This window comes from Puma concolor, chromosome E3 (assembly GCF_028749965.1).
Source record: "Puma concolor isolate L17-30 chromosome E3, mPumCon1.1.hap2, whole genome shotgun sequence".
Classification (NCBI taxonomy): Eukaryota; Metazoa; Chordata; class Mammalia; order Carnivora; family Felidae; genus Puma; species Puma concolor.
Window position 1 is genome coordinate 24,114,843 of NC_141682.1, and position 18,131 is coordinate 24,132,973.

Genomic DNA, 18,131 nt, shown 5'->3' on the forward strand with positions numbered 1-18,131 from the left:
GGGAGAAGAGAGCTGTGCCTCGCCGATAGAGCCCGATGAAGGACTTTGAGATCCCAAGCAGCTCACCTGTCTGGGCAGGATTCTACCTCAGAAACTGCAAGGCCCTGTTTGGGGCTCTTTAGCACAAAATCTGGTACTTGCCGGTTGGAGCTGTCAACTTCTACGTATAGTTAGAACTTTGCCAGCGCTAATTGGTGGGCATGGGAGCTGTAAAAGATCATCTAGCTGTGCTGAGTTTTAAGCGAATGTGAAAATTCCTAAAACAGATAAGTGATGAGTGACTTCTTCATTCTCCCATAAGACTCATTTTAATCTAAAATTACTTGCATGTTCAGATGTTCTGTATAACTTTTCTAGGCTCTAGCTATTTCATAAAGTCTTTAAGAGGAACCCAGTATAATGATGATGTCTGCCCAGACACAACTTCCAGCAAAATGTGTGAATGAGGCTTACACACAAGATTTTTATCCCCTAGTTCATTGGCGAACTTGTGTGTCTCAACATCCTGTCTTCCAGGAGACCGACTCCCAGTGGTGCTTAGGCAGAGTTGAACAGGATAGGGGTGTGTGTGTGGCAGGGGTGCCCTGAAAGTGGCCTGGTTATCATCAGTGCCTTCTATTTATCAAGTTCAGTGACTACTGAAGGCCTCAGCCTTCATTTCTTCAACAAGTAGTTGACCAGCTACTGGGAGCCCAACACTTTTGTAGGCACTGCAGATAGAGTAGCGGCCAGAAACCCCTGCCCTCGTGGATCTTCCGTTCTAGTGGGGAGACAAATCCATGATATATTGGGTGGAGACTTGGCACTGATGAGCAGTATTTTTCCCCTATCCTGAACCCCTCCAGGATCCTGCTCCCCCGTTTCTGGACTTACCTCTGTGACTGTTCCTCTTTCTCTATCCCTTAAATGTGATGTCCCCAGGATTTAGTCCTTAGGACTTTTCTAAGCACATCCGGGTAGTTAACCGCTAGATGGGCTTAGACCTTGTCTCAAGCTTCTACCTCCTTGCTGACATCAGATCCATATTCATCAGTGGTTATCTGTAGCTTTCATTGTTACCTCGGACTCCTCCCCCTTTCCCCCTACATTTTCTTTTATTTGAAAGCACCTGTCTGAGTCTTCATGGATTCTTGATTCCTGCTGCATCTATAGCCACTCAGTAGTTTTTGTCTCGGCTAGTCTATTTCTTTTCTTTTCTTTTCTTTTTTAATGTTTATGTTTGAGAGAGAGCATGAGTGGGGGTGGCAGAGAGAGAGGGAGACACAGAATCCAAAACATGCTCCAGGCTCCAGGCTCCGAGCTGTCAGCACAGAGCCCAACACGGGGCTCGAACTCACGAACTGCGAGATCACGACCTGAGCTGAAGTTGGACGCTTAACCGACCGAGCCACCTAGGCGCCCCTTGTCCAGTCTATTGCTAAAGCCTACATCATGCCCTCCCCTGCCTTCACTCTGTCACTGCCTTGATTTGGCATTTTGGGGGTTGAGGGATGGGGGGTGCAGTATTCTTCCTCTCAGATCTCTGAACCATTACACTTGCCACCACCAGAATGCTCTAACAGATCTGGCCACTTGATCCTGGGCTGGAAAATCCTGAATGGCTTCCCAATGCTCTAAAAGTTTTTGCAGTCAAATGGAATGCTTGAGTGCTCTTAACTCTTCTCTAACTTTGTGTGCTTCCTGCCTTTCTGCATTCTGCCGAGAATGAGCACTTCTCTCAGCCACAAGATTGTCCTTTCATGTTTTGATAATGCCACGTTTTTCCATAGCTTTAGGAGGCCACTCCTCTCCTTTTATCTCTTCAGTGAATTTAAGACTAGGCTAGAAGCCTGCTTTATCTGTGAGCATAAATGGGCTATGGAGATAGTAAATGTTGAAAACAGGGTAAATGACAACAACAGAACATGAATATTACCTGTTAAAAATGGTGTAAATTTACAGACCAAACATTCAGGGTAGAGAACAAAGGTAATATTCTAAAACACCAGTAGTGCTTGATTACTAGTGTCTACAAATCAAGTATATCCAATGTAGGAGATGCTGACCCAACACAAAAATATAAAATTCTTCCAACTAGGTGTTTTGTTTTCTTTGGAAGAAAACAGTAGGAGAGGGTCCTGGAGTGGTAGCCATGTGGGGTTTTAGTGGCGGTGGGGTGGTGTTAAAGATCAGCCTGATATTTTCTGTCTGGAAAGAGGTGGGGCCAGGTAGGACAAAGGAAGGGTCCTCAGGTGAGATGAGCCAAGATTTTCATTATATAGGTAAGGCACTTAAGGTCCAGGGTTTGCATTTAATGTCCACTGGAATGAAGAAATCCCGGCCCTTTTTCCCCTTGTCCAGTGCATTCCCAATTATACCACGTTCATTCCGAGAAAGCTTGCATTTTGCTTTGTTTTTAAAGGTTCTTTTTTGAGAGAGAGGGACAATCCCTAGCAGGGCCCGAACTCACAAACCATGAGATCACAACCTGAGCTGAGAACTGAGCCACCCAGCTGCCCTGAAAGCTTGCATTTTTAAAAAGCGTGAACATTCTGCTCTTTGATTCTTGAATACTTCATCCCACTTCCAGAGGTAACAGTAGGATTTTAAGAGTTAACATTGTAAAAGCATACTGCCATGTTACAGGCACCGGATACTTAGGATTTTAATGTTCGAGGTTTTCTGAAACCCCAAACAGTCTGAAATAATTAAGGCAGCCCTCGGTTGTGATTCCACCCTTTAGCTTCACTGCTGCCTCTAAGAAGCCATGTAAGTAATTTATCCTCTTCAGATTCCTCCTCTGTGGAGAGCAGAACTTTTTTGAGAATTAAATGTTAATGTATGTAAAGTGACTACAGTGCTACGTGGCACTTAGCAAAGACTTACTTCATGTTTGCTGTTAGCCTGTCCACCTGATTTCCAGCACATGAACAGAGGTGACTTACCTATAACTGTAAGTTCACCTCCTCAACTAACAAAACAGATGTTTAAAACCTTGGTGAGTTTCAAATTAATACTGAGACACCCTGAACATCAAGGATAGAAGGGTAGCAAAAAGTATTTATAGGAAACCATAGTCCTAGACCTAGTCACAAGGGATTCTCGCCATTTTGAAAGTCTCCCCCAAGTCTAATCAAAAGATTAAATCCATAACAGAACACTTAGAAACTAAGGATGAACACATTTCCTACAAAACATTCAGTTTGGTAAACAAAGCTGTGCATTCCAAAATTTATAACCCAGACACCAAAATTTGAAGTAGATAACTTGGTCTGTTCTTGTTTTTGAATGCATGGGCAAAATACTCTAAAGCCAGTGGCAGTCCTATTGAAAGAATACACTGTATAAAGCGTGTTCTGGGGATGCTGTTAACCACCTTAATAGCTCAACTGGATGATTTGGTCAGCTCAATAATAGATGTAGAAAAAGGCATTCTATATCATTCACTGTTTATTCCTAATAAAAGCAAATGAACTGCAGCATGTTTAATAAGGAGATACTATAGTGGCCTAAACAGAAAGGCTTATTTCCTTGTTTAAAAGGCGGCCAGAAATAGTCCAGAACCAATGTTGGTAATATTTAATAATGACAGTCATTAGGAACCCAGGTTCCAGCTACTCCTAAATCCTCACTCAAGGATATGCTTCTCAACGTCATGTTACAGGATGATGGCTGATGTTCCAAGCCACAGGAAGGAAGGGGAGGAAGGAATACAGGAAAACTGATATTCTTAAAGTATCCCGGAACTTTCATGTGATATTTCCATTTACATCTTCTTGGCTGTTTAGTAACAGGGCCACACCTAGGTGCAAAGAGGCTGAAGAATTGTCATTCACATGCAATGCCACAGCACATGAAACTGGGTTTTAGCTAAAGAAGACAGGATTCGTAGTAGTGGATGAACTGTCTACCATAAGGCGCTGTGGCAATCTACTGGGGAAGAAAGCTGCCCTTGACCTATTGCTAAATGGGAAAATGCGCTTTTATATTTTGTCATGACCCCAGTTTTAAAACTAAGCAACCCCAGGGGACACCTGGGTGGCTCAGTCCATTGAGTGTCTGACTCTTGATTTCAGCCCAGGTCAAGATCCCCCAGGGTCATGGGATCCAGTGCATCAGGCTCCACACTGAGCATGGAGCCTACTCTGGATTCTCTCTCTTTGTCCTTCACCCTTACTCGCACATGCTCTCTCACTTGCTCTTCCACTCTGAACAAAAAAACTAAACTACCCTGGTATATGTATGCATATATAGTAACTAGTAAGTCTTTGGGTCACAGAATTGCAAATGAGTTCTTTTTAAATTTTATATGCTTTTTCTAAAATATCTGGGCTGAAAAATCATTTTTGTGCTCAATGTTTTTCAAACTTAAAACACAAAGCGTGGAGAGTCTTTCCACCTGATTACCCTTCTAGGAGACAGTGCTACTGGTTCCTCATCTGTCCTTGGAGATAATTCTGGCATGTTCAAGTCAATGAACTGTACTTTGCTTTTTTTTCCCTTCCCATGTAATGATACAGCTTGCCGAAATGCCATAATCAGTACAAACTGCTTGGTAGAAAAAAGAATAGCCCCTGCTTTCTGCTGTCCTGACAGCAGATGGGATCAGTCAGTTATATGTTGAAAGTCCTGGGTATTAAAACTGGCACATGAATTTCCTGGTAGTTTCTGTGTATTTCCCTTCCTCTCCCTCCCACTGGCTCCATTCCCATGGGCCCAAACATGCTTTTGTCTTCTCTAGCACCCCTCTCCCTCCTGCCTTATTTCTGGCAGCCCAGCATGGTACAGTGAAATAAGGATGGGCTTTGGAATCAGGTTCAGTTTCTAGTTTTTTGTCACCTGTAGTATCCTGTGCAGGACACTCCACATCCCTGGGCCTCAGTTTTTATGTTATTAAATGGTAAAAATGTTAAAAATCGATTTCATAGCGGAGTAGGGAGGGGCGCCTGGATGGCTCAGTCGGTGAAGCATCCTACTTTGGCTCAGGTCATGATCTCACAGTTCGTGAGTTCGAGCTCCGCATTGGGCTCTGTGCCCACAGCTCAGAGCCTGGAGCTTCAGATGCTGTGTCTCCCTCTCTGTCTGCCCCTCCCCTGCTTGTGCTCTCTCTCTCTCCCTCTCTCAAAAATAAATGTTTAAAAAGTTTAAAAAAAAATCTATTTCATAGGTTTTGATGAGGATTTATTCAGGTCAAGAAAATGCCCAACACAATAGATTCTCTATAACTGTAGGTGTTATTTCTCTTCAAATCCCCTTATTTGAGATTTCTTTTATTTGCCACTGTAACTGTGGTCACTTCCATTTTGTCACTTTGTTCATTTCACAGCCTTTCCTGTTCTCATGGAAACCAATAAAATTTTGCTAATGATACTAATAACCTAATGTTTGCAGAAGCTACAAAAAAGGTTGATGCTTTTCATAGAATCTGACCATCCCCTCCATATCCATTAAGATTAGTATCAGCTGCAAGAAATGGATAAGCCCAGAGTACCAATTGCCTAATAACGTCTCTGAATCAGTTACTTGGGACTATTGCAAAAATGTGTACTGTAGGTTGGGTGACTTAGAAATTTGGCAGTTCTGGAGGCTAGAAGTATGATAATCAGGCCATGTACACTCTGAAACCTGTCAGATAATCTTGGTGATTTGCAACAATCTTTGGAATTCTTTGGCTCGTGGCTGTGTAACTCCAATCTATCTTCATGGTCATGTGGTGTGCTCCTTGTGTGTGTCTTCATGTGACCATCTTATAAGGATGCTGATAGTATTGGATTAAGGGCCTACCCTACTTCAGTACGACATCTTAACTAGTTACATCTGCAATGATACAAGGTCACCTACCGAGGAACTGGGGGTTAGGATTTCATGCCTAACTTGTGGAGAGATGAGTTAACTCATAATTCTCTCAAATTCAAGAACCTCTGAGGTAGATTGGGGCCCATATGCAGTCCATATGATGTTAAGCACCCAGGTGACTTCAATCTTGCTCTGTCATGAGTGATATCCACTGCTAAGAACACTTTATGGTTCATGATAGGAGACTGACAACAAAAGACAAATTACCAAACTCAGGAAAAAGAGGACATCACTACTTGTTCTATAGAAATTAGAAAGGATTATAAAGAAATGTTAGGAACAATTTTATGCTAACTTAGGTGAGATGACAACTTTCTAGAAAGACCCAAATTAACAGCTGATTTAAGAAGAAATAGAACATCGGGGCACCTGGGTGGCTCAGTGGGTTAACCGTCCCAACTTCAGCTTCAGTCATGATCTCACGGTCCATGGGTTTGAGCTCCGCGTCAGGCTCTGTGCTGACAGCTCAGAACCTGGAGCCTGCATTGGATTCTGTGTCTCCCTCTCTGCCCCTCCCCTATTCACTTTCTGTCTCTGTCTCTCAAAAATAAATAAAACATTAAAAAAAGAAACAACATTTGAATAGGTCTATAACAAGAAGTTGAATTAATAATTTAAAGTCTTCTCAACAAATGTCCAGGTGCAGATGGCTTCACATTAAATTCTGCTAAATATTTAAAGAAGAAGCTTTCCCAATTCTTTACAAACTCAGAAGATAGAAAAGGATCACTTCTCAAATGATTCTGAGACAAATATTACTCATAAGCCAAAATTAAAGGTCACAAAAACAGATTATAGACCAGTTTCCCCCCATGAACATTGACAAAAGTTCTCAACAAAACAGTAGCCAAGCAAATCTGGTAGCATTCTACACCATGACCAAGTAGAATTTATCCCAGGAATGCAAGATTGGTTTACCATCTAAATGTCAATTACTATGTAACATCGTTTGAATAGAACAAAAGGCAAAAGCCACACAATTATCCTAATAGGCACAGAAAAGTATATTTATAAAATCCAACATTTTAACAAACTAGAAATAGAAGAAAAAGAAGCTCAACTTGAGAAAGGGATTGGACTGAATGCTAAAGACAGATTCTTAAGATCTGGAGCAAGGCAAAGATGTCAGCTCTTGTCTCCTCCATTCAACATGGTACTGGAGATTCTAACCAGTGCAGTTAGTAGAGGGAAGAAAGAGGGAAAAGGAAAAGAGTCTGTATTTGCAGATGTTATGAACCTGTACATAGACAAATCCCAGGGAATACATGCACACATAAATAGCTTGAACTGATCAATTCCATTCACAATAGCATTAAAATGCAATACTTTGGAATAAATTTAACAAAAGTGCAAGACATTTGGCAATGCGCAACTACAAGGTATTATGAAATTAAAGATCTAAATTAGAGATTCTGAAGGAGGGGTGATTGTTTCCACTGAGAGACACTTAGCAATGTGCATAGACATTTTTAGTTGTCACAACTTGGGGGAAGAGATGCTTTGGGCATCTAGTGGGTAGAGGCCAGAGATGTAGCTAAAAATTTTACAATGCATAGGACAGCCTGAACACCAAAAAAATCATCTGGCCCCAAGTGTGAATATCCCCGAGGTTGAAAATCCTAATCTTAAACAGCCATTTCACGTTCGTGGATCAAAAGACTCGATATTGTCAAGATGCCAGTTCTCAAAATGATCTGTAAGTTCAATAAAATCACTATTCCAACAGCATTTTTATGTAGAATTGGTAAGCTGATCAAAAGATGTATATGGAAATGCAAAGGTCTGGAGTAGCAAGAGAGAGGGAGGGGCAGCAGAGAGCCTGATGCAAGGCTCAATCTCACGAACCGTGAGATCACCCCCTGAGCTGAAACCTAGACTCTTAACCGACTGGGCCACGCAAGCAACCCCACAAGACAAGTTATAAAAGAACAAAATGGAAAGACTTAACACTATCAGACTTCCAAACTCACTATAAACTACAGTAATCAAGAGAGTTTGGTTTTGGTACAGAATCGGCATATGGATAATGGAACAGAATTAAGAGTCCAGAAATCCTTATATTTATGTCATTTGATTTTTGACAAGATCTTAAGGCAATTCAGTGGACAAAGGAAAGTTTTTAAATTGTCCTGGGATAACTATATCTGTATTAAAAAAAAAAAAAAACCCAAATAAACAAAAAACGGGCGCCTGGCTGGCTTGGTCGATAGAGCACCCAACTCTTGATCTCAGGGTTGTGAGTTCCAGCCTCACATTGGGCATAGAGGTTGCTTAAAAATAAAATCTTAAACAAACAAACACACTTAGGCCATTAATCTCATACCATAACCAAAAAGTGAACTCAAACTGGATCACAGACATAAATGTAAGAGCTAAAATTTTTAAAACTTCTAGAAGAAAATTTAGAATTCTTCATGATTTTAGGTTAGGCAAAGATTTCTTAGATTTCAAAGATTTCTTAGATAGTATGATCCATAAAAAAGAACAAGTGGTAATGGAATTTATCAAAATTAAAACCTTTTGAACCTCAAAAGACACCATAAAGACAAGATACAGATTGGGAGAAAATAGTTGTGAACCATATTTCTAATAAGGGAAGTCAGAATATGTAAAGAACTTTTTTTTTTTTAATGTTTATTTTTGAGAGAGCATGAGCAGGGCTCAGAGCTGTCAACAGAGCCTGATGTGGGGTTCAAATTCATGAGCTGTGAGATCATGACCTGAGCTGAAGTCAGACGCTTAACTGACTGAACCACACGGGCACCCCAGAATATGTAAAAAACTTTAACAGCTCGATAATATGAAGACAGGCAACCCTGTTTAAAAATGGGCAAAAGATTTAAATAGATGTTTCACCAAAGAAGATGTAAGAATGGCTAATGAGAACATGAAAAGATGTTCAAAATTGTTGGTTATTAGGGAAATGCAAACTAAAGCAACAATGACTTACTACTACATAACCAATATTGGTGAGGCTATAGAGAAACTGGAACCCGCACACATTATTGATAGTAATGTAAAATGGTATAGGCATTCCAGGTAAGTTTGGCAGTTTCTTAAAAAGTTGAACATAAATTTATCTCGTAAATTGGCAATTCCACTCCTTGGATTATATCCCAAAATAATGAAAACATGTCTACACAAAGGCATGTAGTGAACGTTCACAGCAGCATTATTTAGAATGACTTTAAACTAGAAACAGCATAAATGTGCATCAGTTGGTGAATGAATAAATGAAATGCACTATTGTGTCCACACAATGGAATACTATACAGCAACATAAAGGAACAAGCTACTGATACATGGTACAACACAAATGGACCCCAAAAACATTCTACTCAGTAAAAGAAGGCTGATACAACAGACTACACAGTATATGATTCCACGTATCCGAAAAATCCAGAAACGGTGAATTTATAGACCTCAGACTAGTGGTTTCCTAGGGCCTGGTGTGGGAGCAGAGATTAAATGCAAATGAGTAGGAAGGAACTTTTTTGGCTGATGGAAATGTTCTTGTGGAGATAGACTAACACTCTAAATTTACCAAAAGTCATTGAATTGTATACTCACAATGTGTGAATTTTATATCCTGTAAATTATTAGTAAAGTTGTTTTTAAAAAGTTCCTCGAGGAGGGGAGGGTCATATTGTAGAGGCACTTAAGGCTTCCAATACCACAGGACTTGATCAATTTGCTCCCACCAAGGATAGTGTACGAGCTTTCCTGCTTTGTGGAGTTAGGTTCTTAGATATGGAGTCAGAGTATGCCTGGGGTGAGAACGGATAAATGGCAAAATTATTCACAATTGTACAGAAAGGATTTTTTTTTAATTTTTTTTTTTTTTGGTTCCTATGACAAAGGAGGTCCTCGGTTTTCTGAGGCGTCACATTGTTTATTTTAGGCTGGAGGAAACAGTTACGTGCAGACCGGTGAGTTCCAGTTCCAGCGCGGTGTGTTGCAGGGAAGGACTAGGAGGCTCGTGTGGCTACACGGATGAAAGGAGCAGAAAGGGTGGTGGGCACAGGCCAGATCTCGTAGAGTAAGTAGGCAGGCAGTAAAGCATGGTAAAGAGTTCAGGTTCCAGTGGCGGGCTTGCCTGAGTTCCGATCCCCACAGTGCCACTTTCTGTCTACAAGACTGAACCAGTTGCTCAACTGCCTCAAATCTTCATCTTTACGTCGGGGAAAATACTGGCACTTATAGTACGGTGAAGACTGTGAAGTGCGCTAGTGCACGTAAGGGCTTTGGAGGAAGCACATACTTAGGCACGCGAACACGCACTTAAGTTAGCAAAAGAAGCGGAAGGGCCTCAAGCGCCCGCTGCTCCCCGCTCTCCGCCAGTGGCCTTGCGCCAAAGCCCAGCTCACCAGGGCGCCCGGAACGCCCGCAGTCACTATGGTAACGGCCACCTACTTCCGGAAGAAGTACGGCGCGCGGCGAGGGCCATTCCGAGCAGTCTGTCTCGGAGAGTTGACAGAGGAGCGTCAGAGGGGTGAGTTGCGGGTGCCGTGGGTTCCGCCTGTCGCTCCCCCCACCCCCAGGCCAGCCTCGGTGCTCTCGCAGGGCCGCCCGCCTCCGCAGCCTCGTTGCCACCGGAGCCAGCTCTTCAGGCGTGGACGCCGGGGCCGAGGCGGTGCGGCCATGGACTTCTCCAAGTTCCTGGCGGAAGACTTCGACGTGAAGGAGTGGATCAACGCGGCCTTCAGGACGGGCCCCAAGGAGGCGACGGCCGGGACGGCGGACAGCCACGCGGCCACCCTGGTGATGAAGCTGCAGCTCTTCATCCAGGAGGTGAACCACGCCGTGGAGGGTGAGGCCGAGCTGTCCGCGCGGGCGTGGGGCGGCGGTGGGAACTCGAGCCCGGCCCGACCCTCCTGCAGTCCCTTCGGGGGAAGGTGTCAGCTCGCTGCCGCCAGTTTTTAATTTTAAGGCTTGCCAGGTCTGAAGCTTGCTTTTCCACCCCTCGCGGTGCTGTCACGTTTCCTTTTATAACTTAAGTCAGAAGCGTGAACAACAATATTTCAGTATTTCAACAGTATTAAATAATCGTCGGCATGTGCTTATGTTTGGCAGAAGCGTATCAAAGCCGTATGGGACTGACACAAAGCTGGAAAACGTTGTTTTAGCGGACTTTCATGTCCGTGAGGAAGATGGGCAGGCCTGACTGGAGACTTGAACCATCTTTTAAGGATAGTTAATTATAAAAAATAATACACGCCAGCAGCCATTTCATTAACACCTCGATTCGGTTTTTATTCAGGGCATACTGCACGCCAGTCTCTCTGCTCGGCTTTGTGGGAGAGACACGTTGCACAGACTGCCGGCAGGAAGCCTATGATCCAGGATGGGGAACTTTATTTTATGGATGTGTCCACTGTTTAAGAAAAGGCTGGTGTTGGTGGGGAGAGCGGGAGGGGAGCTGTCTTTCACTGCCGATCCTTTATTGCACTGTGCATCTTCTGCTTATGATTGAGCATCTGTCACGCATGTGCCCAGAAATAGGCAGTGGGCAAAAAGTGAACCTTTCAGGCAGTTGCTGCCTTGTGGGGAAGATACTAAACAGTTCACTTACAATGAGGGGTGGCTTTACCGCAACTAGAACCAGGAGCGGCGAGAGCTGGAAGAAGTGTATGGTTACCTGGTGTCTGGGAGAATCATAAAGGGCTTTCCCTGTGTTAGGCCTTGACGGAAGACTTCATAGGGCAAAGAGGGGGGACGTCAATAACAACGCGATAGCAATATTTGAGTCCTTGGAATGTGTCAGGCAGTCTTTTAAACGCTTTATATGTATTAACTAGGTGGTTCTCCAACCACGGGTGGCAACGTTGCCTCCTCCTCCCCCAGCCCCCAATATCTGGAAATTGGTGAGAGTGTTTTTATGCATTGCAGTGGTGAGGCATGTCACAACCATGGACGTTCAGTGGAAGTACCCAGCGATGCTTGATGTCCTGCAATGCTTGGCACAGTCCTGCACAATGAAGAACTGTCCTGGCCAAAATGTTAATATTGCCCCTTTTGGGCATAATTATCTAATTTAAACCTGGCAATAGTCCTTAGAGGTAGGCACAATTATTATTCCCACTTTATAATTGGAGAAACTGCAGCGGAGTGAGGTGACTTATCCGGTCATGTTGCTAGTGAGTGGGGCCGTTTGCATTTGCACCCAAGCAGTTGGTTCCAGAGCCCAGGCTCTTATCCATGATACTGTGCTACTTGTCTGGTATTAAAGGGAGAGAGGACACCACATGCAGAGGCATGTGAGTATAGAAAGGCCTAGCCAGCCCACAGAAGAGTGAGTTCCAACAGAGCTCCATCAATAACATCAACAAATATGAGTCACTGGTATGATGACCACAGGATCACACTTCCGTAGGGAGTGGGGAGACTTGCCGGAGATAAGGCAGAAAAGTAGATTGGGATCAAACTGTGAAAGGCCTTAAGTTTATTTATTTTGAGAGAGAGAGCATGCACGCACGAGTGGAGGAGGGGCAGAGAGAGAGGGAGAGAGAGAATCCCAAGCAGGCTCTGCACTGTCACTGCAGAACCGTGAGATCATGACCTGAGCCAAAGTTGGACACTGAACCTATTGAGCCACCCAGGCGCCCCCCAAAGCTTTATTTTTATGGAAGATGAGACCGTGGCTCAAGTCTTCAGTGAAGAGAGGTTATTGCAGAGGTTCAAGGAGTGGGTATTGAGGACTCCAAACTGGAGGATCGATTTGTTCATGAATTCAGTCAACAAATATTGGGCACAAACTGTTTTCCAGGTTTCAGAGATCCAATGTTGAATGAGACCCAGTCTTAGGTTGGATAGGTTAACAGGGGCCAGATCATGCAGGGATTTTAATGTCACGTGAAAGAGTTTGGATTTGAACCAAAATGAGTGTAATGGGATGTTACTGGAGGATTTATAAGTATGGGAGTGACATGGTTTGATTCATGGCTCCATTCTGCTGGAGGCTGCTGTTCAGAAGGGTGGACTGTCATCATAGTGGCTTCAGGTGGGGTTATGACAGTGGACATGGTGAGAAATGGATACATTTAAGATATTTTTAGGAGGAAGAATGGGGAGAACTTGCTGGTGGATTGGAATAAGGAATGAGAGGGGGCGAACATCAGGAATGGCAGCAGGTTCTTGAACCACCCAGCTGTGGGCAGAGGTGCCAAACGTCGAGTAACGTGGAGAGAATTTGTAGTGAACATCCATACGCCCACTACCTAGACTCTACAATTAATGACCTAACTATACCTCCTTTATCACAAGTCTGTCCACTTACCAGTCCCTCTCTCCATTCACCAGTCCCTCTCTCCATTCATCCATCTTATTTTTTGATGTATTTCAGAATGAGTTGCAGACATCAGTATCCTTTATCCCTGTGCATTTCAGTTAGTAGCCTAAACATAATAGAGTTCAATAAGTTCAGTACTTGTTTACAGCTCTGTTTTTCTTCACCCTGTAAAATTTACATAAGGTGAAATGCACGAATCCTATCTGGTGAGTGTGATGAGTTTTGACAAATGTGTACAGCTAGGATAACTCAAACCTCTGTCAAGAAATAGAATGTTCCCATCACCCAAGACAGTGTCCCCACGTCCCTTTACGGTGAAATCTGGCCCTTACCCTCTCAGAGGCAACCACTGCAAGTGATGGTTTTAAAAATGGATACAGGGGTGCCCTGGTGGCTCAGTCAGTTAAGCATACGACTCTTGATTTCGGCTCAGGTTGTGATCTCACAGTTCATGAGTTCAAGCCCTGTGCTGGAGTGAACACAGCGTGGAGTCTCCTTGGGATTCTCTCTCTCTCTCTCTCTCTCTCTCTCTCTCTCTCAAAAATAAACATAAAAGGGGCGCCTGGGTGGCTCCATCGGTAGAGTGTCCAACTTCAGCTCAGGTCATGGTCTAATATTTCGTGAGTTCAAGCCCCACGTCGGGCTCTGGGCTGATAGCTCAGAGCCTGGAGCCTGCTTCAGATCCTGTGTCTCCCTCTCACTCTGTTCCTCCTCCATTTGTGCTCTGTCTCTGTCTCTCTCAAAAATAAATGTTAAAAAAAATAAAAAATATATAACAATGCAAATATTAAAAAAAAACATTAAAAATGGATACAAGAGTGGACTAAACTTGGGGGTACTGTGGAGAGGGGAAAAGAGGTATACAGGAAACAGCAAGGGCTGAAGAGTGACTGAGGTTTAGCAGGTGGAGACAAGGCTGGGGCCATAACATTGTTAAAAGTCAGTCTTTGTGCAGAAGAAATCCATGTCCTGTGTTTGTTTTCTTAGTCTTAGAACTTTACCTGGGGTCAGTGCAGGAAACAGATTTTTACTTTACAGCAGAGCTGGATGAACAGGTTCCTGAACTACTTCTTCGAGATGTTAGAGTTCTATTCATTGCGCTGGTAGAGAAGGCACTGGGCTTCTTTGGTTGATTCCCATCAAATTGCCCTTTAAAGGCTTAAAGGGGTGTGCTATTAACTCCCAGTTCCACATAACACATCATAGTTTGCAAAAATGTTCAAGTTGTATTCTGCATTTGGGATGTCTGTGAAAAAATGCATCTTTCTTTCTTTCTTTCTTTCTTTCTTTCTTTCTTTCTTTCTTTCTTTCTTTCTTTCAAGAGAGCAAGCAGGGGAGAAGGGCAGAGCCGAGAGAGAGAGAGAGAGAGAGAATCCCAAATACGACGCGGGGCTTGATCCCATGACTCTGGGATCATGACCTGAGCTGAAATCAAGAGTTGGCTGCTCAACTGACTGGGCCACCCAGGCACCTCAAAAAATGCAGCTTACTTAATATCACTTGATCTCCTACCAGACCTGTTAAATAAGAAACTCTGGCAGGTGCCTAGGGACCTGTATTTAACTGCAGTCCAGTTGATGCTGAGAGTCTGTGGACTCTGTTTTGAAAAGACCATGGAATGCAAATGGGCCAGACACATGTAAGGCTTGGTTTCAGCTCTGTGCAATCTTAAGCAAATTACTCAACCTTCCTAAGCCTCAGTTTTCTTATTTCTAAGAGGCGGCTACTAATGATTACTGTGGACATTAAGTGATAGAACGTTGGTAAACCACCTGCACGTAGCTGGCATCTACCCAGTGTCAGATTCTTTCATTCTGTCTCCTCACAGAGGGAGTTGCACTTTCACTCAGTGGTGGAAAACAGTTGGTGTTGGGTCGGGCTGATGGTTCCTTCCTTGTCAAATCACGTGACCCTCACCCGTCAGACTGGGGAGGACATGGCCCTGGCAGAGGCCACCTCCCGGCCCACCTCCTCTCCACCCCCCATTTCCCGCAGGCTCAGAAAACTGTGTAGTTGGTAGTGCTTTGGGGAAGAGTCCCTTCCTGTCTCCTGATTTATTCAGGTTGTGACTGCTCCGATTTTCGCCTTTCATTCTTGGCTTCTTGCTGCAGAAACAAGTCACCAGGCTCTTCAGAACATGCCCAAAGTGCTCCGCGATGTGGAAGCCCTTAAACAGGAGGCGTCTTTCCTGAAAGAGCAGATGATTCTTGTCAAGGAGGACATTAAAAAATTTGAACAGGATACATCCCAATCGATGCAGGTATTTTGGCTCCTGTCCTAAATGTTGATTCTTGGTTTTGGAAGACCTTCCCTCCCAACCTGAACTCCAAAGTCTGCCAGCCACTCAACGCTCCTCTTTGGCTTGGTTCTTTCAGCTTGCACGTCTGTCTTCAGCACCTGCTGAACAATGTAGCCACATGATTGGTGTCATAAGGGGCACAGAAGCTCCCTGAAGACAGGGGCACCTCACGGTGCTTATGTTTCAAGTCACTGGAGCAAGGTAGAGAAAAAGGAACTGCCATTTCCTTAGTGTTTGATCCCTCGTTTCTCTTTTAGGTGTTGGTAGAAATCGACCAGGTGAAGTCTAGAATGCAGCTTGCCGCAGAATCTCTTCAAGAAGCAGACAAGTGGAGCACATTGAGTGCTGATATTGAGGAGACGTTTAAGACTCAAGTAGGTTTTTTGTTTAGGGGATGTTGTGCGTTCTGTTCGGGCAGGAACGTGAGGTTTGGAGAAACCGATGAGAAAGTCATTTACTCGAAACCGTAAGGGGTAGTAAAAAGCAGCACAGGAAGTGTGCAGGCAGAGGGTGGGAAGATCTGAAATTGCTCTGGGTCTTTCCACCATCTTGAGTTTGTATCTCCTGATTGACTGAAGGCTTCTAGTCACAGAGTTTAGGAGAAGCCTCAGTAAAAAAGGCAGAGGAAATGGATTAGCAGAGTGTGGAGCACGGGCAGAGGGACCTTACCCATCATGGGATCCTGGCAAGGTACTTAACACCTCCTGGGCCGCCAGCGGTAGCGAGTAGGAATGCTTTTGATGCCTGGTTATAAGGAGGAGGTCAGATGATGTCTTGTGAAAAACTCCTTTTCAGTTGTTAAGCAAAATGAATTCTTTATCATCCCTTTTGCTGGTTTTCAGAACTCTCACAAGTTTTTAAAAAAGCGCTTAGTGCATGTGGGGAAAAAATTCGTAGACAGGAATAAACAGCCAAAAACGTTTTCCCTGTAACCCTGACACCTCCCAGTGCCCTCATTTCCCTTCTCCGTACAAACTCTCGTACCACCTTTATACCTGTCCTTCCTGACACATACACACTTATATGTGATCCCTGCCCTTTGGTTGCCATAAATGGTAGCACATTGTGAACGCTGCTGGGCACTTTGTTTTTGTACTGAGAGATCTGTTATTCCATATCAGTTATGTTTATCTTTAACATAGAGAGAGCGGGGGAGGGGCAGAGAGAGGGGGCCAGAGGGTCTCTTCTGACAGCAGAGAGCCTGATGTGAGGCTCAAATTCAGGAACCTTGAGATCACAACCTGAGCCGAAATCAGATGCTCAACCAACTGAGCCGCCAGGCACCCCAGTTATGTTTATTTTTAAGTACAATAGAGCTCCTCTGGGCTCATGACAAGGTAATTGATTTAGGCTTCATAGATGTGAGTTGCAAATCTTACTTGACTTCTGGCATGGATGTGACAGAGAATAGACCTAAGTACAGTCTCTGATTGCAATCTGTACACTACTAATATTAACTAGCTAAAAGTTAGAAAGCTGCTTTCTCCCCTCCCAGCTATCCTGATATTCAGAACTAATTGCCCACAAGATCGCCTGTATCCACCTGGACATCCCCCTGGACACTGCAAACTAAATTCATTACTTCTGTCTAGAACCACTGCCCATTTGCTCTTCCCTTTGGCCTCCCTCTCTTGGTTAATGGCGGCACTTCCCATGCAAGTATTGAGGCTGGAAACCTTGGCAGTCCTTAACTGTTCCCTCTCCCCATCTCTCCCGTCTTTCTCTGAAGTTGTCTGTTCCTTAGATCCCTCTGCCACCACTCTGATCAAGCTTCCCATTGTTTTTCTCCTACACCATTTCAACATCCATCTGTCACTGCTGGCTCCCACCCTCTCATTGGCAAACTCAGTCGCTCCCTCCCTGTGCCTCTTGAACCATAGTCCTTAATTTGTATCCTGATCTTTCTGTATGTGAACCCAAGGGCTGCCCTGTGATCTTTGTGTTTCAATACGGTGTCTGACACATCGTAGACACCTTTCGGATGCTGAAATGAAACAATTACTGCATTCTTAATTCTTTTAAAAAATAGCTTTTCTAATTATAAACATAGGTTTTTTTTAATGTTTATTTATTTTTGAGAGACAGAGAGAGCCAGAGCACGAACTGGGGAGGGGCAGAGAGAGAGAGGGAGACACAGAATCCGAAGCAGGCTCCAGGCTCTGAGCTGTCAGCAACAGAGCCCAACGTGGGGCTCGAACCCACGAACCATGAAATCATGACCTGAGCTGAAGTCAGATGCTTAACCAACTGAGCCACCCAGATGCCCCTAAACATAATTTTTTTTAATGTCTATTTATCTTTGAGAGAGAGAGAGAGTGCTCACGGAAGCGGGGAAGGGGCAGAGAGAGAGGGAGAGAGAGAATTCCAAGCAGGCTGTGTGCTATCAGCACAAAGCCTTCCTTGGGGCTTGAACTCATGAACCGTGAGATCATGACCTGAGCTGAAATCAAGAATCAGATGCTTAACTGACTGAGCAACCCAGGCGCCCCAAATTATAAACATAATTTGTGTGTGTCTGGAAGATTTGGAAAATTCAGAAAAATACAAGGCAGAGAACAAAATGAGCCTTATTCCTATGTCCTAGTAATATGCTTTTTATGTCTAGTAGGTATTTTTCTATGTATTTTTACATCTTTGCACCTGTGTATTTTATATGTATGCATATATTTCAGGTATATAGACATTTACATATATTTTAGTGTCTATATT

At 43.8% G+C, this 18,131-nt stretch overlaps 1 protein-coding gene across 1 annotated transcript in view; it reads left to right on the forward strand.

The window, feature by feature from the left end:
• Window positions 1–10,253: 10,253 nt before the first annotated feature.
• COG7 (component of oligomeric golgi complex 7) overlaps window positions 10,254–18,131 on the forward strand; it is an 89,273-nt gene continuing 81,395 nt past the window's right edge. The window contains exons 1-3 of the mRNA XM_025916899.2: window positions 10,254–10,645; window positions 15,235–15,383; window positions 15,680–15,796. Of these exons, the coding sequence (XP_025772684.1) occupies window positions 10,477–10,645; window positions 15,235–15,383; window positions 15,680–15,796 (435 nt within the window). The 5' untranslated portion in view covers window positions 10,254–10,476. The remainder of the gene's footprint in view (window positions 10,646–15,234; window positions 15,384–15,679; window positions 15,797–18,131) is intronic.